Source organism: Uloborus diversus, chromosome 1 (assembly GCF_026930045.1).
Source record: "Uloborus diversus isolate 005 chromosome 1, Udiv.v.3.1, whole genome shotgun sequence".
Taxonomy (NCBI): Eukaryota; Metazoa; Arthropoda; class Arachnida; order Araneae; family Uloboridae; genus Uloborus; species Uloborus diversus.
The window spans coordinates 65,889,749-65,917,635 of NC_072731.1; the positions used below are offsets into that span (position 1 = coordinate 65,889,749).

Here is a 27,887-nt window from a genome sequence, read left to right on the forward strand (position 1 = left end):
GTCACATTCATTTCCATTTCAAATATATTTCAAAATATAAAAAAATAAAAAATAATAATGTGTATTTATAAACAAATTCATTCAAAATCTGATACCAATTACATGAAATCCAAGAGTCTGAGTCAATCATTTTTTTTTCTGTGTCTAAATTTTTTCCAAAGCTCTGGAGTCGGAGTCGGAGTTGCGGAGTTCGAAACTTAACTCTGAAATCCGTCCGAAACTTAGTGGAGTCCCACTAAGTTTCGGGTACAGGAGTCGACTGCTCTAAAATTTAAGGGGTCGAAAATTGGTCAACAAGAGCCATTTCCAACATTATTTGTTTGCAATAAATTTGCCTTTTAGTTCGGGATCAAGACTGACTTTGTTTTCCGTAGTTGCTCATGTTAAGGGATTTGAACTGTTCAAAATTGAATGAAAAATTGTCGAAATAAAAAAAAGAAAATATGGGAATGAGGTGTCCTCGCCGAGACCTTTCGAAAAAAAATCATTTGAATTGGACTATTAACCCAAAAGTTATTTGAGGGGGACAGACACATAGACCGACAGACATATTTTCCCCATCTCAATACCCTACTTTCACATTTTAATTTTTCAAATTTATTTATTTTCGACTTTTTTTTTCTTTTTTCGCTTTTTGTGATATTTTAAAGATGCATTAAGCTTTACTCTATGCTTTTTGCTTCTTTGTCCTACTTTTAATGGTAAAATAGGCCAAAAAGAAAAATAGATGATTCGGGGCCGGCTCTGGAAAGTATCATGTGACCAAGGAAAGGAATTTATTGCTAACAGATTGAAGCCTAGGCAGAGTACTTGAGGAGAGCCGTAAACATCTTCATTTCTACATACAAAGCGATTTTTCAATATCACTCCCACGCTAAAACTGGAGGCGAAGGGGAGGGAGAAGGCGGAAAGGGGAACAGTGAAAGGTCAAAATGTGGCCCACCTGCTCTTAGATGCATGAATAGAGGTTGTTTTCAATTCTTAAGCTTACAAAAATCAGATAAGAGAACTTACGCAGCAGCGTAAATTGCCCACTTTTGTATATTGGATCACGCCAATGTTCCCAATTGGGAACAACGAAGTTTGTTTGCTTATAGGATCTACATTTTTGTTGGAAATTATTATTAGTCATGTTTGGTCATCAAAAAATACCTATTTATTGTTATTCAAAAATATCAAAACAATTAAGCATTTAAAAAATATATATAATTTTTTTAATCTGTTTCCATGAAAATCGGTAAAAAAGCACATTTTTGCGAATTTTCGTAGGAAAAGGTAATTGTAAATTAGAACTAGTTTTTCTTTCAAAAAATCAGGTATATTTTTGGCAACAAATAGAAAAAAATTAAATCCCCCCAAGCGAAGCTTTATTCTTTACGATTTTTTAAAGTTGATGTTCCCATTTGGAAACATTGGCGCTTAAAAGGTTAATTAAAATACCAGAACCCACAAGAATGAATGCATTTACTTTTCTCATAATTAAAAATAAACACAGCTAACATTTTAAAACAATTTATGTTCACATACAATTCGATTTTGCAGGGGAAGAAAGAGAGAAAATAAATTTTATTTTTTCATTCAATTTCAAATTTCATAAATTTTATTTTATCATTTCATTTATTGGTATGTAGTACTTTATATATTACATACATAGGACTATAGTCAGTCAAAAAAACTCAAGGGCGATAGGAGGGGTTTGGACACTCTGGACGTTCTGTGTGTATGCACCACTGCATCTATTAATATAAAACTGAAGAAAAGCTACTACTTGTATAGTGTATATAAGTATTGTATAAGGACCTAAATTTCTGTACCTCAAAGCCAGACTAAGGTAAGTCCGAAAAGGGTTCAGGTTGTTACTGTTTTATATGTAAAATCTCTTTCTGCATCGAGTCATCACAACGTAATTCTATGAAAGAAATTCATTTATGATTATTTACCAGCATAAAGAGCGTGAGCCCCGTCATTAGTATACACCAGACATAAGTTTTTAGCTCTCCTGCAAATTTGCAAAGAATGTGACGTACGTTAGTCTAGCTCTGAGGTACAAAGTTAAGAAGTGTTATTTAATTTCATATTTGTCCTGCTACTTAAAACAACTTCAAACTGTGGTAAATGTGATGTAAACTAAATTATTTTTATAAAAGTAGTGCAACTTTAAACTGTGCGAAGTGTGATGTGGAAAAAAAGTAATAAAATGGTGCAACTTTGAACCAGGCAAATAAAATTCCTAAATATTAAAAAATTTCCCATTAATATTTCATATTACCAGAAGTTTTCTGTAATTTATTACATGTAGTCTCAGGGATGAGATTTTTCCAGCTTTTCTGTTGACTTTTAAAACCTTTCCTCCTTTTTTGCCTTTTTCAGGCCTTTTTTTTTGGCAAAAATCGGGAAAAAATACGATTTTTTAAAATTTTCGGACTTCAAGTTCTTATTCTTTTCATTCCCCCCCCCTCGAATCTTCATCCTCCGCGATATCTGCCAAAAACGTATGTTTTGGAATCATGCCAACGACGTCAAGCATGTACTGCGCCGAAAGTTGCATGCCTCGTTAGAGATTTCAATCTTTTTGCATCCTGCATGTATTTCAATTATTTTTAATGTTGGGTAGTTTTTTACTATATGCTACCTTATATCTGCTTATTTTATTCATCATTTCAATAATATTTTTATTTCTTTAATTTACTTTAGAAAAAATGCGGAAGTCAATCAAAAAACGTGGCTTAGCACCCACAGTCTCGAATTTGTTGTAACTTGGCATGGTTACTTTTTTTGTGTACTTATGAAAGTGTAAAATATATTTATGTTGAATCTGAAATGGTTTAGGCTTTACAGCCTATTAAAAGTTTTGAGTTTTCATGATTAAATGAGGCAGCTGCAAGTTGTTCTTTTGATGCCAAAATCTTATTAGGTAGTTTTTAAAAACCAATTTTGGATTCCAATGCAAGAAAAAAGATAACCAGTTGTTTATATACAAATATATTTATGTATTTTTAATTCTTACTATGAAAAGTATGTTCTTCACAGCCTTTCTTAATTTCTTTGATCAGTGGAACCCTTTTAAATGCTCACTTTTTCGTGTAACCCTTATTTTTTTGTTAATAGATTGCAGAGTTGTAGGCTGTTCGAGAGGATGCCCAGGTTCTTATCTCAAAGAGACTATCGCATTTGTCGTTAAATTGATAATTAGACTTCATTATAGACCATGGTAGTTATTGCTAACTGCTAATTATTATTTATTTATTATTATAAAACACCAAAAGTCTCCTATTTGCATAGGTTTCTGGTACCTCCCAAAAGGAGGGGGGGTCAAAGGAGGTGCAGGGGGGAGCAGGTTTGGTGGGTGACACACCCTTCAAGTTAAATTTTTTCTTCAAAAATTGGGCAATTGAATTTCACGTCATTATTAATGAATTGACCTTCTTCCAGAAATTTGAGAAATGGACTCAAAAAGTGAGACCTGATGGCCACAGTAAAAATTCCCTCCTATTCCCCAAAATCAAAGTTCCATTTTAATTTTTACTAAATAATAACATGAAAAACGCGTAAAACAAGCACTTATTAAGTCAGTTCTTTCTTTAAACATGTGAATGGATCATTACTATCATTTTTTATTCGACCATTAGTTTTGAATTTAGAAAAGTGGAGGAGCAAAGTCCCTTTACTGTTGAAAGTGAGAGGGTGATTTCCCCCCGTGCCCCCTCGTCCGATAGTGTTAATAATCCACTCAAATTTACAAAGAAAAAGTTTTTAAAACTTAAAAACTAAAATGTCTCTTTTTTACAACACTTTTTAAAGTTATTTCTAAATCAAACTTTAATGTCACTGTATGTTACTCTGACTTAAATTGGTCCTCACTCGTTAAATGTTAAAATTGTGCTTTCAACTGCTGTCATAGATACTAGGAGAGTGGCTAGATTAATAGAATATTTCAAATTTTCCTCAAAAATTGTAATTTTAGGCAATATTTGATAATGATGCAAGAAAGGGAATTTAGGGTGTCCTTCTGTAAGTTTTTCAACATTGAAGTCATTCTTTAACTATTTTTAGTGATATTAGGAGCTCAATAGCTTCTTCCGGAGTTTTTTCGAAATTGAAGTGTTTAAAAGTGCGAAAGAGGTGCTTTATGACTGATCTTGGAAAATTTTCGAAGTTGAATCTTAAAGGGACGATTTCAGGCAATAAATAAAAATATTTCTATAGTGGCTAACCCTGATGGGTAATAAAGCTCAGATTAGTATACGAAAGTTAAAGTAAATTTATTTTAAATTTTGTGAAAGCGTTTTTATCGATTTTTTAAGAAACAAATTTGAAAGATGTGGAATAAAAACATGCAAGTCTCATGGAACCCCTGAGAAAGCTTCGTGGAACCCAGGGATTTTGTGGAACACAATTTAAGAAACGCTGTTCTACCACATAGGGAAATTTTAGATCTTTACAAATAGACATAATTTCAAAATTTATCTTCTCACTCGTTTAACACTATGAACTCAAATGTTTTTAATGAAAAAAAATGTATTTTTCTCAAAAAAATATGAAATGTTGACACTGTTGTGTGATGCAGCCAAAATTGACCTCTGGCTCCCCCAACCTTTTGTTCTAGGACTCAGGGGTTAGAAATTAATACCTCTTTTCCAAAATGTAGATTTATTTAGGAATAAACACTCTTCCAAGAAATGGTAAAATGCAGCAAATTGTACAAAATTATTACTTATACTTAATTAAATACTTATTACCTTTAAAACTGGTAAATTAGCCATTTTTTGTTGAATTTTTGAATATCATGGCTTCCAGGTTCTATTCTGTTGCAGTTTTGGATATCATCCCTTTTGCGCATTTTTTCTGGATTTCCTCCTTTATGCTCTCTGACCACTCTCATCTCTGTGTAGTGTGTAGAATGTTAAAATGTAGGGTGAGAGACTTTAACAACTTTAAGTCAGCATGCAAGAGTAGCTTTCAAAGAGCAACTTCAAAATTATTGAATTATACAACTCTATACAGTGTTTCCAACTTGTTTGTATAATAAAAAGTAAGAAAATAATATTACAATCTTACCAACTGCCAACTGAGTGCAGCATTGAGCCTTTTACAGCTTTTTTTAAAATCGAATAATATGCTGCTAAAAAATGTGTAGTGATGCAAAGATAACACACATGTAAGATAAATAAATACCTTTGTGCTGAACAGTAAAGTAAGACAAAACAACGTTAGAAGAAGCACAAATTTGCAAATTACAGCAGACACGTGTTTCGGCGTTACAGGGAACGCCTTTTTCAATGCAAAAAGTAATGAGCTTATGGATGAAAAGACATCCGACAAAAGCCAAGAGCAGATAAGCATGCAGCTTAAAAGATAAAAACAGCGGATTAGCCAAACACCAATGACAAAGTTATAAACCGATCGGGAACCAATAGGAATGCAAGCAAAGGCCAAGAGCTTTCTCTTAGGTACTAAACCTAGAAAGAAAGAATTCAAATGGACAAAGATTAAGCCGAAGCTTAAAGAAAAAGAAAAGAAATTGTCAGTAACCGTGAACCGCAAGAAAGGAAAAGCTGAATGGAAAACCATGAAATAAAATAAACAGAAACAAAAAATATTCGAAAAAAGGAAAAATAAAGATAAATAGAAGAAAATGGGGGGGGGGGGGGAATGTCAACAAGACAAAAAAGGTAAAAATAAACAAAGGAAGATAGATAAAAAATGAATGGGAGGAAAAGGGGGGGGGGGGTGTGACGGTTAGATTTCCATTGAATTCGCTCGCGGCTGAAATAATCTTGAATTTTTGACTTATCCAGTTTACTCCACTGTTCTAATTCCTTTTCTGCTTTTTTAAATGTAGAAGCATTATCCGAATAAATTATTCGAATCATTCCTCGCCGATTAATGAATCGCTTAAAAGCCAGAATAAAAGTCTCTGTGCTGAGATTCAATACCAGTTCGAGATGTACTGCCCGGCTTGTAGCGCAAGTAAACAAGCAAATGTAAGCCCTTTGTGTTGCGTGTTTATCCTTTATATAAATTGGTCCGGCAAAATCTACTGCTGAAACTTCGAAAGCGCTGGTTTTCATGATACGATCTGCTGGTAAAGGAGCAGTAACTTCACAAAATGGTTTTGCACGATGTTTTCTACAAATTAAACACTTCTTAATGATACTTTTCGTAACTTTTGTCGCCTTTAGTATCCAGAATCGCTGTCTTAAGTTTGTTAGAGTTGCAGATAAGCCACCATGAGCAACTTTTTCGTGATTTTCATGGATTAATAGCTTTGTAATTTCATTGTTATTTGATAACAAAATGGGATGTTTCTCTTCTTCTGTTAAACTGGAAAATTGTAACCTTCCTCCTAATCTTATTATTTTATTCTCGTCCAAAAACGGGTTAAAGCATTTAATTTTTGAATTGCTTTCTAACTCTTCTCCCTTAATTAATGCGTTTTTTTCTGAAAGGAAAGCATGTTCTTGAGCATTCAAAATCCAGTAATTTTCAGCTTCATTAATTTCATCAGCGTTTAAAGAACCAACTCTTTTATCGTCATGTCGACAATTATAAATAAATCTTCTGATGTAAGCGGTTACTCGTAGAACTTTTCTGTAACTTCGGTAACGTTTTAAATCCAATAGATCTTCATTGACTGTGGCTAGGAATAAAACTTCTTGTTTTCGCATTTCCATTCCTAAAGCTTCATCGCAGAAATCATTAACGGATATTGACTTTGGCCAATTTTCTTCATTTTTTAACCATTCGGGACCAGTAAACCATGCTTCACATTTCATCAATTCAGATATACTCTTTCCTCTTGTTATTATATCCGAAACATTCATTCGGCCGGGGCAAAATTCCCACATGCTTGGATCCGTTAATGATTGGATTTCTCGAACTCTGTTCTCAATAAACGGTTTCCACTTAGTAGAAGAACTTTTTATCCAACAAAGCGCAATGTTACTGTCGGTCCAACAATGATAACTGACTTTCGAATGGAATCTTTTAAAAATAGGCTTGATGTGGGAAATTAAACGAGCTCCTATCAGGGCGGCAGTCAGTTCGAGTCTAGGAATTGTTAGTTTTTTAAGGGGTGCAACTCTGCTTTTAGATGCAAGAAAGGATGTTTTGATAATGTTATTTTCATCTGTGTAACGAATAAATATCACTGAACCATAAATTTTTGCACTGGCGTCAGTGAAACAGTGAACCTGTACGTTTCTTAAATTTTCAAATTCCGTCTGTCCGAAACAATGCCTGGGCATTTTCAAAGTATTGACTAATGACAATTCTTCATGCCATTTTTTCCATTCCTGAGCAATATCTTCGGGCAATTTCTCGTCCCAATGAACTCCACGTTCCCATAATTCTTGGAAAAGTACTTTTACACGAGCTGTGTAAGGGGAGATAAATCCGAGAGGATCGAAGATTCTTCCTGCAGCTCTAATTAACGTTCGTTTAGTGCCATCTGATTCCTTAATAAATTCTATTAAACTAGAAGTATCAAATTTAAAATTATCATTTTGTGAATCCCATAAAAGTCCTAACACCTTTAAAGATACATCAGATTGTTCACATGTACCCGTATCAAATCCCAAATTATTCCATTTACTTTCCAGGGTTAATGAATTACTCTTCCACTTTCTTAATCTCATACCTGCATCTTCCATTATAAATTTCGATTCTTTAGACAATTGGAGAGCCTTTTCTTCATTTGAAGCACCGGAAAGCAAATCATCAACGTACATTGATTCCCTTAACATTAAACTTGTTTCTGGGTATAAATTAGAATACTGATGTAAGTGATATCTTATAACAGCTGCTAACAAAAAGGAACTAGCTGTAACGCCAAAAAGAACCCTCGATAGTCTACAAACCTTCAGTTTAATTTGAGTTAAATCATTTAATAATTCATCTATCCACAAAAACCGGACAACATCGCGATCATTCTCCGAAAGTCCAATATTTAAAAATGCCTTTTCTATATCTGCAACAAATGCGATTCTGTGGAATCGAAATGAAAGAATTAAATTTAAAAGATCTGGGTTAAGATTAGGACCCGAGTGTAGCAAATCATTTAGTGATGGGGCATGAGGGGGATGCGATGAGGCATCAAACACAATTCTCAACTTGGTTGTGCTTTTATCTTTCCTGATAACGGGAGAATGTGGTAAGTAATACGTAGGATGACCTGTATTGCGAGTATCACTAACTTCCTCCACAATTCCCAATTTGAAGTATTCATCAATCACTGCTTTATATTCGATGTACAAAGAAGGGTCTTTATAAAATCGTCTAATTAGTGAATTTAATCGTTTTCGAGCATTATCATAGTTACTAGCTAAATTATCATTTTCGTGCTTCCATGGAAGTGCAACTACATATCGACCGTCTTTAAAAGTCAAAGTTTTTTCAAATTTTTGAAGAGCTTCCCCATCTGAAATAGCCCGTTTAGAAGGGTCATTCTGGATTCCGAGAGATTCCAACTCCCAAAATGCTTTCAACTGATTCGTTAATTCATCATCTAAATCTTTCGTGATAATAGCGCTCAATACTTCAACTGATGATGTTTTAAAATTAAGATCAAATTTCGAAATTGGACCATGAATTATCCATCCCATCAAAGTATCTAACAACATTACTTTTTCATTCAAACGTCGAGTTGTACCAGAAACTATTTCCCAAAAATAATCAGACCCAATTAAAATGTCAATTTTATTATCATTATATCCGTTTTTGGAATCCGACAATTTAATACCTAAAGACTGAATTTGTTCACGCAAATCTTTGTTGGGTGCTTCTATTGATGTGTTGCAGATTTCAGGGGATTCTAATGCCTCGATACTTAAACATTTATTTTCGTCGCTTATGTTGTGTAGCAAAAATTTGACGCGATGTCTTGTAACGTTAATAGCGGTACTATTTCCGAAAGTATGCAAGCTTATTTTTTCCCTATTTACTACTGGTAATTTCAATTTATTTACTAATCTTTCATGGATAAAACTTCTTTGGCTCCCTGAATCAATTAAACCTCGACAATGTATTTTAGTTTTACCCTCTGAATCTGAAACGATAGCTTTAAATGTTTGGAGTAGAACAATTTGTTTATTATTTTCAACTTTGTTTTTATGTGGAATTATTGATGTTAATATTGCATCAAAATTAATTTGTCTTTAGACAGGGGAACAGGGTCATTCATCGGATAAGCTATTTCACACAATCCCTTTCGGTGACTTTGTTTGTGACAGATACTGCAGTTAACTTTTGTCCTACAGAATTTTTTAAGATGAAAGTTTTTATAACATAGAAAACACTTCCCGTTTTTCTTTAATACTTCTTTTTTCTCATTTATGTTTAATTGATTGCATTCATCCGATAAATGGTCACACAGTCTATTGCAAAACACGCAAGATTATTTCAGCCGCGAGCGAATTCAATGGAAATACATCGCCCCTCTTGCAGCCTGGTGGGGAGGTTTTTGGGAGCGGATGGTTCAAACCGTTAAAACATGTCTAAAGAAGATATTAGGTAAGGCATTTTTATCGTATGAAGAAATGTATACTGTGCTAACAGAAGTTGAAGCTGTCGTAAATTCAAGACCATTGACTTTTGTGCATGAAGATGCCAGTGAACCATCTCCTTTAACTCCTTCGCATCTCTTGATTGGAAGACGCTTAATTTCACTTCCTGCAAGAAATTATCCGTGCAATTCCTCTTCCAGTGATTTGCGTAAAAGAGTCAAATACCAACAGACGTTAGTCGAACATTTTTGGCGCAGATGGAAGGAACAATATTTATTATCTTTGATGTCAAACCATATAGTGTCACCTATACGCACTCAAAAGTATTCAGATTGATGACATTGTTCTTTTAGGTGGATCTCGTGAACCTCGACTTACGTGGAAAATGGGGAGAGTGATAGAACTGTTTAAAGGACGAGATGGAAAAATAAGATCATGTTGCGTAAAAACATCTACAGGCTTGTTAAAACGACCTGTTCAGCTTCTATATAAACTAGAACTCAATGACTGAAAATTTAAAACTAACTTTAATGTGTTCAAATGTATTTTATGTGTTTTTATTAACAATCGTTTAATATTATGTTTTACTAATAATTGTGTTTAAAGAATTTTGAAGATGAACTTAAAGTTCATCGGGGGGGGGGGGGGGGGGGGTTGTGACGGTTAGATTAATTCAGTAGAGGGCGCCGTTGCTATAAAATATTGTAAAATGAAATTGGCAACGGCAAAGGATAAAAACAGATTGCATCGGTCGAAATGTGCTAGGTTCAGTTGTGTTTTGAAGGCGCAAGCCTAATTTTTACTAATCCTTTTCAATGTAAATAAATTTTAACTTTACTTACCTCATAGTGTTTTCTAACTTATTTGAATTCTACAATTTACAGGGGGGATGGGGAAAGGACTGTATTAAAGATATGGGAGCCAAATGTTGGAAAAATATGGAACTGCACTAAGATCGTTAACTAAGAACTGTTCCTCAAAATATGAAAGGATTCCCAAAAGTCAAGATCTGATGAATTGGGGCATTTTTGGATAATCTGATAAGAGTTAAAATCAAAAGAGTGATTCGAATCCCAACAATGTTGAGCAATACGAGACTTATTTAATTGTTGTTTTTTCACATAATTTTGATGCTCTTTCAAGCGAATTTTTAAAAATTCGCTTATTGAGTAAAGGATACGTTTACCTGAAACATATATCTTCAATTTTTTCTACAAATTTATGCCTTATTTATATTGGCATTATTGAACTCTTAAAATTGGTTTTAGGTATCTGAAAGTATTAATTTAGAAATAACTTTTGTAATTATATATTGTGATTGAAATCAGCTGAATATGTAAAATTAATGGGTATATTAGAAGTTTAATTAACCTATTTAACAATAATTACTGATATCTCTTTACTGGCTGAAATTATTGTTGTACATTGTTAAACTCTATTGTCTGGCTATAATTAAAGCACACAAACACACGCACACAATAACTGTTTTCCCTATTCTTCAGTCTTCTTGAAAATTATGCAAAATCTGTTTTAGGAAATTATCAGTCATAAAATTAAGAATTATTTGTGCCCACTCCGATAAAACTGTCTATGTATTTCAGTTTTTTTATTGAGAGGGCCCTTGCAGAGAAGATTATAGAGCATAGCAGTAGAAACTTTACCGTTTTCTTTTTGCATCTGATAAATTAAATGAGGTTTTCACAGTATAGTTTTCAGTTTGACCTTCAGAATTTCTAAAAACGTAGATCATTATTCAGTGGCATACCTATCATGGGTGACACCCGGGGTGGTAATTTGTGGTGTCAGCTCCCACCCCTGCAAGCAAAAAACAGTTTTAATGTTCTATAAAAACATGAAATTTATACAATTTTCAGAAACTACATTTTTGTTATTACGAAATTTTAAATGGTTAGTGTAAAAAAAGACTAAACTATGAATGCCGTTATGTAACTTGCCATAGACGGTAGACGCATGTGTGCAGAGCCATTGTGAGGTCTAAAAAGTAAGGGGGTGTATGAAATTGATGGCTTCTTAATTATTTCAAAGGTATCTCAAAATAGGGATGGAAGTTTTAGTTCCTTTTAGGGAACTAGTTAATTTAGTTCATCTCATCCTAGTGAACTAGTTCAAATGAACTAGTCAGGGCTGTTTGGCAGGAAAATATTGTAACATACTCGTTTCGGGGTAGTGTTGCCAGATAGATAGTTCTCCCTTTTTAAAGACCACGGGGGATAAATTTTGCAATTTGCTGGGCTGTAGAGATTTGAGCAGATTGAATTTTAGCATATTTATTCAGTTAACTTTTTTTTTTTTTGGGGGGGGGGGGGTAGTGACTCTTCTCCAAATGGAATAGTTCACCCCGTGTTTTCTTTTTTATGGTTTAATTTAATAATAATAATAATTTTGATTAGCTTTATTACTGCTATAAATTCAATTTCTTCATGGGAAAAGTATTCCCCCCTTTCCCTCTTTTCATTTCACCACTAAATAGCAAAGAATGTTTTCTGTTTCTGCTCAGCAAACCATTTATTGTATTAACTAAAATGATTTACTGAGTTGGATTTAAATTCAATGTATTTTATGATATGATTAAGATGCGATTTAATTTTCTATTGAATATTTTAAATTTTCGTATATTTTGTTAAAATTTTGTACTGAAAGCGACTGCAGGAATTCAGGGGGGGGGGGGGACAAACTGAGGCCCTTGCCTCAGGCAGCAACTTTTTAGGGGCGGCAAATTCTTCTCATTTCTGTTTTTCTCGCTGAAACTCCTTATAAAAACTCGAAAAAAATTTATTAAGGGAGGCAGTTTTAAGATATTCTTTCCGGCATTTTCATTACAAGATATTTATTTCAATTTATTTCATCATTTTATTTCAAAATATAGATCTTTCCGGTTAGGAAAGATTGTAGAGCCAGCACTTAAAAGTGATAGTTTGCTTTACACAACCAGAACAATGTACATGTTTAAAAAAAAAAAGCACATTCCAAAAAAAAAAGCATGTAAATAAAAAAACAAATTTGATTGCTCTCGCATTGATGAAAATGCTATTTGTTCAAAACTGATATTAGTAAAGTCCATAATGCAGGAGCATCTCCGCCCCCTCCCCCCTCAATGTGCCACGCCTTCCCTCCTTCAATCATTGCATGATGAATAAAAGAACTTATCACTCGCTATCTCAAAAAATAACACTCATTGACCCCATCCGACGCCATTATATAACATTGAACTAAATGAGTTTAGAAAAAATATTTACTAAATGCTATGTTGGGGCATGGTCAACAAACTTGACCAGTTGCAAAGTTTTCAAACAGATTGAGCAAGCTTTTTTTTTTTTCTTTTTTTAATTATAAAATTATTGTATTTTTCTTGCATTTAAAAAACAGTCATTTGTACGTTGCTGAGTGCTTAAAACGTACAAATCAATGTTTTTCAAATGCACAAATTATTTTTAGAAAGTTGATGCTTCGTATGTGATACATAAGGGTTCCTTTTATTCGAATATATCAATAATAAAATGCTTAAAATTCCGAGTTGAAAGTGCAAATATATGTGCAAAAAATGATACACTTGTGCCAATTGATTGAGCAAAATTAGAGTTTTAAGAAAGGCAGAAGATGTTTATTAGTGAGCACAAAATAGTCTTTTTCTAATTTCTTTTGCACTATCAAAAGTGGAAAAAAAGAAAAAAATATCTTTGCAAAATCTTTATTTTTTCTTTTTATTGTAAAGTTTTTTTATTGCAGTGGAAATATTTTGAAGTGTATATTTAAAAAAAATGTCTAGTCAATTTAATTTTATGAAATAAGCGTACCCACTATGCATGTGACAAGGCGCACATACACTGTATTTCACTAATCACGCCACATCTATCGTGAATGAATTGAAAAGGAAGGCTTTTCAGGAATCTTGCTGAACATTCCCCCACTCGCCTCTGCTAAACAATAGCTGCACTGAATGACTGAATGAAAAGCGGATACACTGCGAGAGACACACATCGTGAAATGCAGTAACACACTGGTCGAAATAGAGTTGAAATCGAACTAGATGATGCAATACTGAACTAAATAAGCTTTAGTTCAGGGAGCTAGATTTCTAGTTTAGTGAAATAGATGAGAAATTGAACTACTGACAAACTAGATGCTAAATCGAATGAGAGAAAGAGAACTAAACGAAATTGAACAAAGAACTAAATGAACAAAGAACTAAATGAACAAAGAACTAAACAAACTAAGAACTAAACGAACTAGTAAACCAGATTGTTTTCTACTGAACTAAAAGCTGAACTAGTTCGATTGAAAAACCCGTTCACTGTGACTGGGTCCGAACTGAACGATCCATCCATATCTGAAATGCAGGGAAAAATAATGGTTTTCAGTTTTTTTGGTTTAGGAGGAAGTCACAACGAGGTTTTAAGTTTTTGATAATATCAACCTAATCCCGAGTGCAATATTCACTCCATGATGTAGGGGGAGGATGGGTTAGGAGGGTTTGGTGGTCCCCCCCCCCCCTTGCCCCCTCGGAAAATTTTCAAATTTCTAGTCTTAAAAATGCATTTTAGCTTTATATTTATTAAAAACTTGCAATCCCACTTTAGGTGTTGCCCCCTACACGGGTGACACCTGTGGCGAACCGCGCCCCCCCCCCCCCCAACCTCCCAAGCATAGCAACGCCCTGCATTATTACTTTCTTCTATATCTAATATATAGAAGAAAGTATTGGATTCGTGCAAATTTTCGAATTTCGAATTTTGACGGATTCGAACGTTTTGAGGTGTGCTGAGTCCATTTCGACCATTTTTGGAAAATGTCTGTCTGTGTGTGTGTGTGTGTGTGTGTGTATGTATGTGTGTGTGTGTGTGTGTATGTATGTGTGTCACGTCTGTGTGTGACCAGTTTTTTGTGGCCGCTCTACAACAAAAACTACCGCATGAAATCAAACGAAATTTAGTACACATATGTGCCCCTATGTGAACTTGTGCCCATTAGTTTTTGGCGCGAATTCCTCCAAGGGGGGGTGGAGCAATGGGACGTTTTTCGAGTTACGCGTGCTTGCTATTCCTCAGGAAGTAACTGGCGGAATCAAACAAAATTTGGTCCATATGTTGGTATTAACAGGAACAGGTGCTGATTCAATTTTGGTGTCAATAACTCAAACGGGGGTTGAGCTATAGAACGTTTTTTGTCGTCAATTGTGACTGCTGTATCTCAAGAAATAATGAACGGAATGGAAGAAAAATTTATCGGCAAGTAGCCCTTAGTGGGTATAAGAACTGATTTTATTTTTGTGTCAACAGCTAAAAAGGGGGGGGGTAGCGCAATCACCCGTTCTTTTTTTCCATTTTGAGTGCCCTATCTCAAGAAGTAATGCTACGTTCTGGTTGAAATTTGGAATATATGTGAATCCATATGTAAACAGGCTTTGGTTCTATTTTGACGCCAATCGCTCCAAGAGGTGTTGATTTTTTTTTTTTTTTTTTGCGAAGAAAAATATTTTTATTAATGCAACAATAAGAAAGATAATTCGTAATAGATTGTCGTCTGCGTATTTCTCGTGATTTTAATTGTATGGAAATGATAGGAAATATTCTGCCGTGCTAAGCACAGATGTGGTATCTGCACATTTTATCAAAATTGAGTTATTGTCACCAGGTGGTCGTTAGTACTTTATTTTACCTAAATCTCAAGTTTTTTGGCGATTTGTGAACGCGAAATATTAAAAAAAGCTGTACGAAAAAAGTCGTAACTGCAAATTTGCTTAATTTACTGAGGCAATTTGAACGTAAGTGACAAATACTAAGCCTTTAAAGTGGTATCTGCGCAGTTACCACTTTTTTCCTTAGTAATTTGTAGATACGACTTTTTATACCTTAGTAAAGCAGCAAATTTAATAATGTAGCAGTTTATTGTAACACAGAATATTAAAACTAGTTTACCGTTGAATAGTTGATACAGGTTGATAATAAAAACTAATACAGCTTTGCATAACTGATGATGTAAATATTCAGCTTTTTCTATTTAAATGTTTATTTAGAATGCAAATTCTGAAAATGAAATGCATGTAAAATATTCATGTCTAATTCTTTCATATAAAAAAAAAAAAACGCATTTCATTCTACGGCCAGTAATATTTTTATTTAAGTATCGTCTGCTGTGAAAATTATCTTCATGTTCGGTAAAAATGAATCTAGAAAATAAAACATTATAAAAAACATTCTTTGAATATAAAAAAACAGAAAATTGTTATGGATTACAGTTTTAACTGTCCGGAGTTTTGAAAATGGTATCTTTCAGAAGGTAAATGCTGTTAGCTGTTTCGCTTTATTATGTTAATACAAATCTAAGTCCAAAGAAAGCAGATGTTTTCATTATTATTTAATGATGCATTGAGCACGTTTGACTAAGCTATTTTTGTCGTATCTGTGCAGATACCCCTAAAACTGCTCTAGTAATTGTAACTTACGGTGAAAATAGCTTAGTATATGAAAAGGTTTTGAAAAAAAAAATTGTCGTAACTACATTTATTAATTTTAAATTAAGATTTTTACAAAAATACTCTCTTACCGTTTTTAGATAAGTTATTAACGAAACAACTACCACAAGTTGAGCATTTAATTAAGTCATAAATCAAAGAAACGAGTTGTAAAACTTTAATCATCAATTTCTCATTTTGAACTCTGCTGTAGATACCACATCTGTGCTTAGCACGGCAGTATTATCCCAATGATTTAAAATTTTTAACTGTTGCCATCTTATGTTTGTTAACAAATAAAATATTTGTAATTCATTCAAGCAAGGCTTTTAAAATAACTTTCAATTTTCGCTCTTTGCTTTGCTTTTGCAATAATTCAGACATTGGGTCAAGTTTTTGCATGTGTAATTTTGTTTTTGTTGGGAATATTGCTTCCTCGTCAAGCATGGGGAGGGATCAGAAAAAAAAAAGAAAAATATAGAAGAAAGTTTCGTGATGGCCACAACATACTAGTTTTTTCTTCCATTCATGCCTAAGCTACCATAGTGTTTTTCATACTCTTATCATTAGACGTTGTGCGATTTCTCTTGTTTGCATAGTTGTTTTAATAGGCTCCTTGATGTGAAAAGCTTCTTGTGTGTGTCTTTATTTAAGTTTACTATTACCCTTAAATTTAAAAAAAAAATGTGAAAAAATTGTTAGTTTTTTTGTTTGATTGTGATTAATTATTTAAATTCTTTAGGAGACTGTACATCAGCCAGTGAAAGGAGAATTTGAGTAAGTAATTTTGTGTTTTTAGACAATGGAGATTTTTCAAGACAAATATTTCTTTTTCAGTTAAAAACTTTCCTTAAGATTTTGAATTTACATCATGCTGAATTATTCATTACATTTTATTTTATTAAATGAGATCAAGATGAAATAAATTTTAGTTTGTCTGACTGAATGAACTATGTTGGTGAATCAATTAAAACGATTAGCAACTGCCTTGAACTGAACCTTATTTGAAAAATTAAAAACTGAAAGGTTGATCACACACAAATTAGTCAATAGACTTTAACACAGCAAGGAAAAACACAGATGTGCAAAAGTTAAGCATAATTTATAAAACTAGGGGGCTATCGCCCCCTGCTCGCTAACGCTCGCCAACCCCCGGAACTGCTTACGCAGTTCCTTCGGATCGCTTCGCGATCCGAGCTCGCTACGCTCGCTCACCGGTCACCAAATATTGGTCTAGCTTTATCTGTATTAAAAAATTTTTTTTTTTATAATATGAATATCATAAGACATGATTTTCATACATTTAAAAGGGGACAATTAGTTTGACATGCTACTCGTGGTTGGATTATTATAAAGCAAAAGTTTGCAATTCCATTATTTTTTGAGAGAAGTATGCGAAGGAACATTTTTGTACTAAAATTACAAACATTATATAATCTTTGTTTCCTACATTTACTGAATGCAAAAGAAATTGCAGTGAAAAAAACCCTACCATGTTAACACACTTAAAAACACTTCATGGTCACTAACTATACTATATTCAGTGTCAAAATATGTGTGTATATATGTTTTAATGTGTCTAACAGTTGCAAAGAGCAAGCAACTTCTGACATTCTCTGAAAGCAGTGATTTACTAAAAAAAATGTTGGAATGAGTGTTTAAGAGTCAAGAAACCAAATCCAGTGGCACGACAGCTTATGAGGGCCCAAGACCTACTGTACCCATCTCACTCCTTTTGACCAAGGACTCTGGGGTGCTAGGCAGATGTTCCGGTTAAGAGGTCAGCCTAACTCGGAACCCCCAGGGTTTAGTTCCCAAGCATACCTGGTACTTATTTTATCGACCCACTGAAGGGATGAACAGCTGAATCAATCATGCCCAACCCGGAGCATGGAAGGGCTACCATTGAGCCTCTGAGCTTCAGAACACTTAAAGTAATTTACGAAGCAGGCTACGGAGTCTTCAGATGAAAGATCTGAACCCGATTGGTCAGAAATGCTGCCGATACGCTAAGGTGCACAAATGCATACCGTCTTGAAATCGAGAGAATTCCGCAAGTGTTTCCGAATACATTTACGGATTAATCATGCACTTTACTGGAGGAAAAGGGTTGACCTAAGACTGATAATTATAAAACTGGAGAAAAATATTATTGTAGCAAAAAAAATTATTGATTATTATATAACACTAATATTCGTCATACCTAAGGTACCATTTATTTCATTCGATAGCAATGTACCTTTTAAATTCAAATGTAAACAATTTCCCGTTAGATTAGCCTTCCTAATGACTATAAATAAAGCAGAGGGTCAAAATGATTTTGTGAAAACATATAAGCAGTAAAATAAGGTTTCACGATTCAATTTGTTGCTTTACTTTGTCATTGTTGTTTAGTTCTTAACTTCAATGCATTGCAAAACTAAGTGACATATTTTGCAATGAGAATTGTCCAATAAATTCATTTAGTCTATGTGGAATAACATAATACAGCGAAGTACGGTTTATACGTTTCTCTTCTATTCGTTTTTATCAATTATATGTTTTTAAATTGTCCCTAGAGGGTCTAATATACATTTTCCTTACCTTAAATTATACATTTTTTCATTTGTATGCTTTTTTCATTAGTCCCTTTAAAAACGTATAAGCGGTGCTTCACTATATATAAAAAAATGTGGTTGGAAAAAAACTTCAGTATTTACAGGTTGCAATTAGTTAAGCTTGACCACGAAAAGAAGGCGGATGACCTGGAAGCGAACCATCATTTGTAATAGGTAGAATCTTCCAGAAAGCACCAAATAGTAAGAGGCATGGTCTCGCTAATCCTATCTATTCCAAAATAATAACAAACAACCTATTACAAATGATGTTTTTGCATTAAGGTCATCCACCTTCTTTTCGTGGTAAGCTATAGCAGGGCTGTGGAGTCGGACTCTGGTTTTATGGTAAAGGAGTCAGAGTCGAAAGTGGAAACTTTGACAGAGTCGGTAATTTTCTTTCAAAATTCGCAGCTCTGCCAATATTTGCGGAGTTGCAGCCGGAGTCGGACTAATTTTAGGTAAAGAAGTCGGAGTCTCAAAAAATCCTGTAGTCGGAGTAAGACATTTTTCCTCTGCCTTTGCAGCCCTGGTAAGTAAGGAACTTTATTTTTTGTAAGCACTATGGTTAAGGGAGAAACCTTTCGACATTAACATTAACTTTGCAAAGGATTTTAAAAAAAAGAAGAAAATCATAATTCTCTGCATACACGAAAGAAAATTTCTGGGTTTTCAGATACTATGACTCTTGAGTGCCTTACATATGACATGTCTATGACTGAAAAGAGGTTTTGTCAAATCTAAAAAATTTTTATCAAAAGTTCGACCCTGTGCGTTATTTATAGTCATTAGGAAGGCTAATCTAACAGGAAATTGACGCTTGAATTTAAAAGGCACGTTACTATCGGATAAAATAAGTGGTATTCGAGGCTAAGTATCAGTGTTATTATTAGCATTTTTTTTAAAAATAAAATATTTTTCTCCAGTTTGATTACTATCACTGTTATTTCAACTCTTTTCTCCAGTAATGTGTATGATTATACTGGAAATATGTTTGAAACCACTTACAGAACTCACTCGATTTGCAATTCGCAGTTCACGGCGTGGGTTTGCGCGCCTAATCCTATCGGCAGCATTTCTTACCGATCAGTGTTTGAATCTTTCATCTAAAGACTCCTAAGCACACTGCTCTTTTCTTTGTAAATTACGAGGGCGAGTCAAATGAAAGTGAGCCAATGCGAATATATGACAAAAGGAGTACTTTATTTAAAAGTAATCACCATGGGCATTTAAACATTTGTCCCATTGACTAACGAGTCGCGTGATTCCATTCTCATAAAACTCCTTGGGTTGCTGCTTCAAAAATTCTGAAACTGACTCCTTCACGGCATCGTCCGACACGAATCTGGTTCCCTTTAGGTGTTTTTTCAATTGCCCGAAAATGTGAAAGTCGCAAGGCGACAGGTCGGGGCTGTAGGGCGGATGATGCAGCGTTTCCCACTTGAACTTCGCCAGTTTTGTCTTAACCACATCAGCGACGTGGGGACGGGCATTGTCATGCAGCAAGATGACCCCATTCGTCAATCTTCCGGGTCGTTTGTTCTTGATAGAGACACGCAGGCGATCCAGCGTTTCGCAATATCGGGCACTATTGATAGTCTCTCTAGGTTTAGCAAATTCGATCAGTAATGGCCCCTGACGATCGAAAAAAAAAGTCAACAGCACCTTACCTGCGGAGATGACGGCCTTTGCTTTCTTTGGGGGTGGCGAATTCAAATGTTTCCACTGTAAGCTCTGCCGGCGTGTTTCAGGCTCGTAGTGGTGGCACCATGATTCGTCCCCTGTCACAATTGCAGTCAAGAAGTCGTTACCCTCATTGTGATACCGGATCAGATGAGTCAAGGCAGCGCCGAACCTCTCTGTCTTCTGGCGGTCGTTCAAAATCTTGGGCATCCATTCAGCACACAAGAGCCGATAACCGAGATGGTCATGAATTATGGTGTGAACCGAACCGTGACTGATGTTCACATGCTCTGCCAGTTCATCGATGCTTATCCTCCGTTCTTGTCTAATCAGCTCATCAACCTGTGCAATTGTGTTGGGGGTGATTGCACGGTGACTTTGGCCCGGTCTTGGATCGTCTTTGCAACTTTCACGTCCTTCTTTGAACCGTTTGCACCAACGCTTCACAGTGGCCAATGAAATGCAATGTTCACCGTACACGGCAGCCATACGGCGACTAATTTCGTGTTGGGAAACACCTTCAGCAGTCAAAAACCTGACCACACCACGCTGTTCATCTCTTGGAGCGTCCATTATGTCACGAACCGATTTCAACCCGGATTATGGGAACATTAAAGAACTATTATCCTCACACTTACGTATCACTTTTGTAAATGAGGGTTGCCTGTGTGCTGCGCGCATGCGTCGCGGTTGATGGACTGAGCCATTATTGCGCAGGGTAGGTTGGCTCACTTTCATTTGACTCGCCCTCGTATATTCAAGTGATTGGAAACACAATTCAAAAATCAAAATTCTAATGCTAGACATCTAACGCAAGCAGCGAGTCTGCAACACTTGTAAACAACGATCGTAAACAAAGCGGATCGTTGCCAACGGAGAGAAAGAAATAAAGGCTCGTTTTGCACCACGCATAAGTGTTTTATATATATATATATAGATTTGGAAAAAATGTATGTAAATATTGGTTAAATTGTTCAGAAATATTTTTGAGGGAATCTTTCTTTGAATGTGTGACATTGTGCATAAGAGAACCATTGAGACCAACGTCGATATGTGCAAAACTTCTGTTCACGTAAGAATGAGCATACATAGGCAGAAGTACCAGTTTCTGCTCAGTCCAGTGCTGCTCTAAACCTTGAGTTTAACTATCAATAAAATTTATGTCATGTAAAACATACATAAGTGATGTTTTAATAAATCATACAATTTTCAAATAAAAAAAGTATTCTAAGATATATTTATCACTCTCCGGCAACAACAGTTTCAAGTCTAAAAAATTGGAAAAATGTGTAATAGTTAATCCTTTAAAAGCTAAATTTAATACTCTTTCTTACTGCAGTACTTTTCACTCCAGGGTCCCCCATACCTACCACTATTTATGGTTTAACCAGTTGCATGGGACCCTGAAGTCAGCTATGATTTTTTTATCCTGACCAGAAACCGAGCTGGTCCAGCACCCCCAGAGGTACCGTTTCACCTGGAGTACTTTGTGATCACGAGCATACTTAATGTTCCCCAGTCGCCATTAATGAAGAATGGATCTTCGACCGGCTAGGATCAAGCCCAAGACTGTACTACAGTACTTCATTGCACCCTTACGGTACCATTACAGTGGTCATTGCACCTTAAAGCGGCACCGCTGTTTTAATGGATGTCAGTAAGGATCCAACTTTCTGAGGTTGCCTCTTTCTTGAGGAAACTTACTCACATCATGTGTGATTCTGAAGTGTTTTTTGCCTATAAGTTTGAATACCATGGTCGTCATTTGCTTGAACCATAGGAAATTCATAACATTCCTATTAGGCGTTCATTGAATTTTGCTTCAGCTACTGGTCTGAACTTTAAATTTAAAAAGTGTTAGAACTGAAGCACGTCTTTTTTTTTCAAATAATGTGTAATACTAAAATTGCATTTGTCTATAAAATTTGAAGATTGTTACAGATTTGTTTGTTGTGATTGAGTTGTTTAATACTTGCGCATAAGTAGGAGTGTTTGCAAGCTCTCGCCTGAAATTTTTTTTTTAGGAACACATCTTTAGACTATTTGGTGGATAATAAGTGGAAGGCAGGTTTGGAGGTCCCTTTCTGGAAATTTTTTGAAATTTAAGGGTACATTTTCGAAAACACGATTGTTTGCTGTCTTTGTGTTCTTGAAGGGAAAGGATGAGATTCAGGAATTCTTCCCAGTCGTTTCCTGATATAAGAGCTTCAAAAATGCAATTTTAGATATCTTTGATAATGGTAAAAATCAGGAGATCAGGGGCTTTCCTCCGGAAAATTTTTTGGAATTGAAGTCCTAAAAACTAAGTTTGGAATTGAAGTCCTAAGAAACTTTTCAAGAAGGAGTTTCAAAAACGCTGTTTTAGACTATCTTTAAATGATGTTGAAAGATGAGGAAAGAAGGACATTAGGGCTCCTTTCCAGAAATTTTTCAAAATTGATGTTTCAAAATGGCAGTTGTAAGTCATCTTTTATGACCTAAAGGGAAGGAACGGGGTTTGGAACTTTCCATCGGGAATTGTTTGAAATTGAAGCCATTAAATGCGATGATTAGCCATCCTTGGTAGTGTTAAGGGAAGGGATGGAGTCAGGAGTTAACCCTCTTTCAATATTCAAACTTTAAAAAGGTATGAAGACTTTAGCAAGTCTTCATTGACGTTAGGGGGAGGACTCGTCATCGAAGGCTCTCCCCCAGAATTTTTTTGGAATTGAAGTTCTAAAAATGTAATTTAAGAATTAACGACATTTTCAAAAACATTTTTATTCCGAACGACTTTTTATAATTTGAAGCTCTAAAAATTCAAAAGTTTTGACCATCTTCGATGACATTGAAGAGAGAGGGTTGAGAAACTCTCCCCTGGAAAAGCTTTGGAATTGAAGTTGTAAAAATACAGTTGTAGGCATTTTTTTCTGATTTGTTGGGGGGAAGGGAGATCGCCCCTCCTGTGGATCGGCCACTGAATCGGCCACTGACTACAGTACTGGCAAAAGCTAGTTTACATAACTGATGGTTGATGCCATAACATACTGGTGCATATTCAAAATCACCCAAATAGGAGAAAAATACACTGGTGTGCAAAAATTAAGGACGAAGTAGAAAAATTAGCATATCAGCTGAACGAAGAGGCAGAGCAGACAGAAAGACCAATCAGGAGATTAAGTAAGGTGATGTACGGTAGCACATGCGCAGATATGCAGGCAGACGTAATGGGGGAGTGTCTGAGTAGTATACAGCATGTTGTTGGTATAAGATCAGTATTTCTGGCAAAGAGATTGCACGCCATATAGCAGTTAAAATCACACTGAGTTGCTGCCTCAGCGAGAAATGGTGAATAATCAATCTGATAGACGACATCTGGATGCTTTTACCCGAGGTCGAATCATTGGGAAGTTGGAGGAAGGCCGCAGTGTGACAAGTGTGGCTGCAGAGTTCGGAATTGCTCACAGCATTGTTTCACGAATTTTGAGACAATTTCAAACTACAGGAACAGCTATCCAGGGGTTCAGTAGTGGTCGTCCACGAGGAACCACACCCGCAGATGACCAGTATATTGTCTTACAGGCCAGAAGAAACAGGCGGCAGACAGCAGGAGAAATCGCTAGACACACGACACAGGCGACTGGAGGACCGATATCGTGTTTTACCGTGGCCAGAAGACTGCACGGTGGTGGTCTGTTTGCACGACGCCCTATACAGTGTGTACCTCTAACGCCTGCCCATCGGAGAAGGCGTTCTCTGTGGTGCCGGGAACACCGGAATTGGAGAGACAATGAATGGGGACGAGTACTCTTTACAGATGAGAGCAGATTCAGTCTGAGTAGCGATTCTCATCACATACTCATCTGGAGAGAGCGGGGAAGCCGCAATCATCCCTCCAACATCATTGAAAGGGACAGGTATGGAAGTCACGGTGTTCTCGTTTCGGGAGGCATCATGCTTGGTAGTCGTACAGATCTTCACATCTTCGACGCAGGTTCTGTCAACGGGACCCGTTATTGTAATGAGATTCTTCTTCCATATGTGCGCCTTTTTAGAGGCGCTATGGGTCCGCAGTTCCTTTTCATGGACAACAATGCACCATGTCATTGCACAGTAGCTGCCGAACAGCTCTTAGAGAGTGAGGATATTGAACGTATGGATTGGCCGACACGATCTCCGGATCTCAATCCCATCGAGCATGTATGGGATTTTCTAGGCAGACGCTTGGCAGCTCGTATCTTACCATCAGTAACGATTTGGGAGCTTCGATTGTCGCTGCAAGACGAATGGGCAGCAATGCCTCAACAACTCATTGACACCCTCATTCTCAGCATGGGCAGATGCTGTGAAACCTGCCTAGCAGTCGGGGGAGCTCATATCCCCTACTAAAGACCGGATGTTTCTTGCTGGACACCCATCACAGGGATGTTTCGGCCTTCAGTCGCATTGCGCTCCATGCTACTTTTTCAATAAAGCTTCTTTTTATCCCTCTGATTTCTCTTTTAGTAAGTGTTGCTTACATTACACATGTCCTTACGTATTGGGGATCTTACGGTATTAAATGTGTTGGTTTGGAAAGCTTTTGTACAAAGTTATATTGAAAAAAACCGTCTTGTCCTTAATTTTTGCACACCAGTATAATTTAGGTTATGAACACAAAACTAATCATAACCTATCATAAGTTTTCAAAGCATTCTGCACTATGGAATCTATGTGGATTAAAATTAGGGTAACATAAAGCCTTAGACTACTTTATAGCGGCATTTACTAATGAGAAAAAAATAATTTAGAATAAAAAGATAATTAGTTAAATAATATTTTTAAAATTTTGCCTTTTTTTTTCTTGCAGTTGGTGAATACATACAGGATGATTCTAATGCTTATCTACCTTGTATCATTGAACATTTGGAATGTATATTTGTAAATTTTACAACTTGTACATAATTTTAAAGGCATCTGGTGTACTGTATTTTATTCCATTCTCCTCACAAAAGTTAATATATTTTTGTAATAAAAATTTAATTCACATTTGTGTGATTTTTTATTTTAACAACTTACTAACAGCAAAAACTTTCTGGGTTCCTTTTTTGATGATGACAGTAATGTTAACCCTTCAAAACTCACTCTGTTAGTAAATACTTACACCAAGAAGAAAAAAAACTTTTTTTTATTTTGTTCCATAAAATATTTTATTCATTTCATCAAATATAATTATTTTGCATACATTTGGTGTTTATAATAAATATGAATGTTTTTTAGTTGAAAATATTTCCTTTATACAAATATTTTTTTGATTAAAGTAGATAGTGTGAGAAAAAAATCACTCGTGTGCAATTTCTGGAGAGTAAAAAAAAAGATTTTGCAAAGATTAAATTAATGAAAATGCAATCTCATAATTTTATTTAGGAATAGGAGAGAATCTTTTAGTCAGATAATCTAAATAACAGCGGCAAAAATCTAAGTTCCAAACAGTTTTTTAAGGGAGGTGGGGGGGGGGGGGTACATTTAGCACTTTATAGAAAAAAAGACGTCTCAGCTTAAAAAACAATAAATACATAAATAAACATGATAGCTTCACAGGAGCCACCAACATATTTGAAAAAAAATTTAAACCAAAATATTTTTACTAAAGTTATGGCAATGTTTAGAAAATTACTTGACTTGGGTTGCCCAAAATGGTTCAAATGGAAGAAAAGTGAGAGAAAGGGAATGAAATATTATAATGAAAAGTTGCACTTGTTGTTCTAAATGTTAAAGGTGGAAGTCAAAATTTTATTTAGAAATAAGAAATTTTATACCCTCTGTCGCAAAAAAATATATCCACCCAGAAGAAATTAAGCTACACTCAGGAAACTTTGCAGGCATGTGGTGTATAAAGAGATAAGAAGATGATTAAAAATTCAGAATAAAAGATAATTTTATTAAGCAGATACAGCATGCAAAAGGTTACAAATCAGTAAGTAGTAACATGACGTGGCATCGAATCAATTAGGTAACTTATGACCCCTGCGGAAGATCATGCCATAATCTTTGTAACTGCGTCGTTAATTACCCTGTATTCTAGGATGGCTGCAGTTGCCTTCCCAGCACCTCCCAGACATGCTGTATTGGCGAAAAGTCTGGTGACCTGGCAGGCCATGGGAGTGCATCATATCCCTGAAGACAATGTTGAAAGAATCGCGCAGTATGTGTACGAGCATTGTCCTGCTGATAAATGGCACCTGGGCGACTTGATATCATGGGCGGAACAATCGACTTTAAAATGCTGTCCACATATCTGCGAGCTGTCAAAGTGCCTTGGAGAACAACTAGAGGCGATCGTGTGTCCCAGGAAATTGCTATCCACACTCTCACAACTTACGAAATCTCTGTATGTCGTTCAACAACAAATGCAGGATCGGAGTGCTGGCCGGTGCGCCTTCGCACACGTTTACGGTGATCATTAGCACTGAGACTGAATCGGGATTCATCACTGAAGATCACACTCCTCCAGTTTGTTGCACTCCGAGCAGCTCCCGAGGTCGGCAAAAATCCAGTTGACCCTGCCTCCCTACTAGCAAAATTTCTTGCATCAACCTTGACAGATCTTGATATTATACTGACGGCGTCAATATTGATGTGTTTCATACTGCATAAAGCTTGCATAAAGATTAAAAAGCAATATTACAATAACAACACGTATGCAACATTGCATTCATCTTAAAATATCAATATTGATATTACCTTACAATAACAACATTGCATACATGTTGTCGCCGTCAAGATGATATTGATTTCATGCTGTCGCCGTCAAGGTAATTAGTACACAATAGAACAGGTGGACCTTCGTTGATACTTGCGCATGCGCACAGTTCTTTCTACCCAGCATCCCTCGCATTGCTGGTACATTCTTCCTGCTTCGACCTCAATCGGTTCAGAGGTGCTGCACGTGGCGTTGCATTCTTTTAGGCTTCGTTAAGTTGATTGCTTAGTTATTAGTCTGGAATAGTATTGTTTTAGGAAAAACTTATGAATGTCTGATAACTATATTTGTTTATTAATATAGTACTAAACAAGTCATATCGCAGACGATGTGCGATCAATGTTAGAAATGGCGAAAATAGCTTTTTTCGTCCCTAGACTTTGAAACAAAGGACATGAAGCCCAGAATTTCGTATTATCACTTCAATCTCACGTAAGATTAATTTTATTCAATGGTATTTATGTTATTCTTTAAGATAAATTCATATGTTTTGTTCATGGGATATTTTCAATGCTGACATCCATTTGAAAATGTACTTATTTATTGTATTTATTTATTTATTTATTATTTTGCTACCTTTAGTGCTATAAAAACTTCCACAATTATTCCTAACTAAGCATTTTATGTCTTTATAATACAATTAGAAGCATGAATTTAAAAAATAAGTCAAGTATTACGCAAAACGAAGAAACTTTCATTTTTTAAATTAAATCGCGAGTACTATTAATATCTTTATATTAATTTCCGATCAGATGTCAGCTTTAAGAAAATATTCTCAGGCTAGAAAACTATCTTGAAGAATAACAGAAATAATTAAAGAATGAAATTTAATTCTCGAGTTTGAAGTGAAAATAATACAAATAAATAAATGGATAAAACACCTTGCAAACATGCTGATTTCATACTGTCATGTC

General features: G+C 35.3%; 1 protein-coding gene across 2 annotated transcripts in view; it reads left to right on the plus strand.

Annotated features, from left to right (window-relative positions):
* Nucleotides 1-25,214, plus strand: part of LOC129230200 (nibrin-like) — a 65,675-nt gene extending 40,461 nt beyond the window's left edge. For both annotated transcript variants that reach the window (XM_054864604.1, XM_054864612.1), the window contains 2 exons: nt 16,718-16,752; nt 25,081-25,214. In XM_054864604.1, the coding sequence (XP_054720579.1) occupies nt 16,718-16,752; nt 25,081-25,087 (42 nt within the window). In that variant the 3' untranslated portion in view covers nt 25,088-25,214. The remainder of the gene's footprint in view (nt 1-16,717; nt 16,753-25,080) is intronic.
* Nucleotides 25,215-27,887: the final 2,673 nt, after the last annotated feature.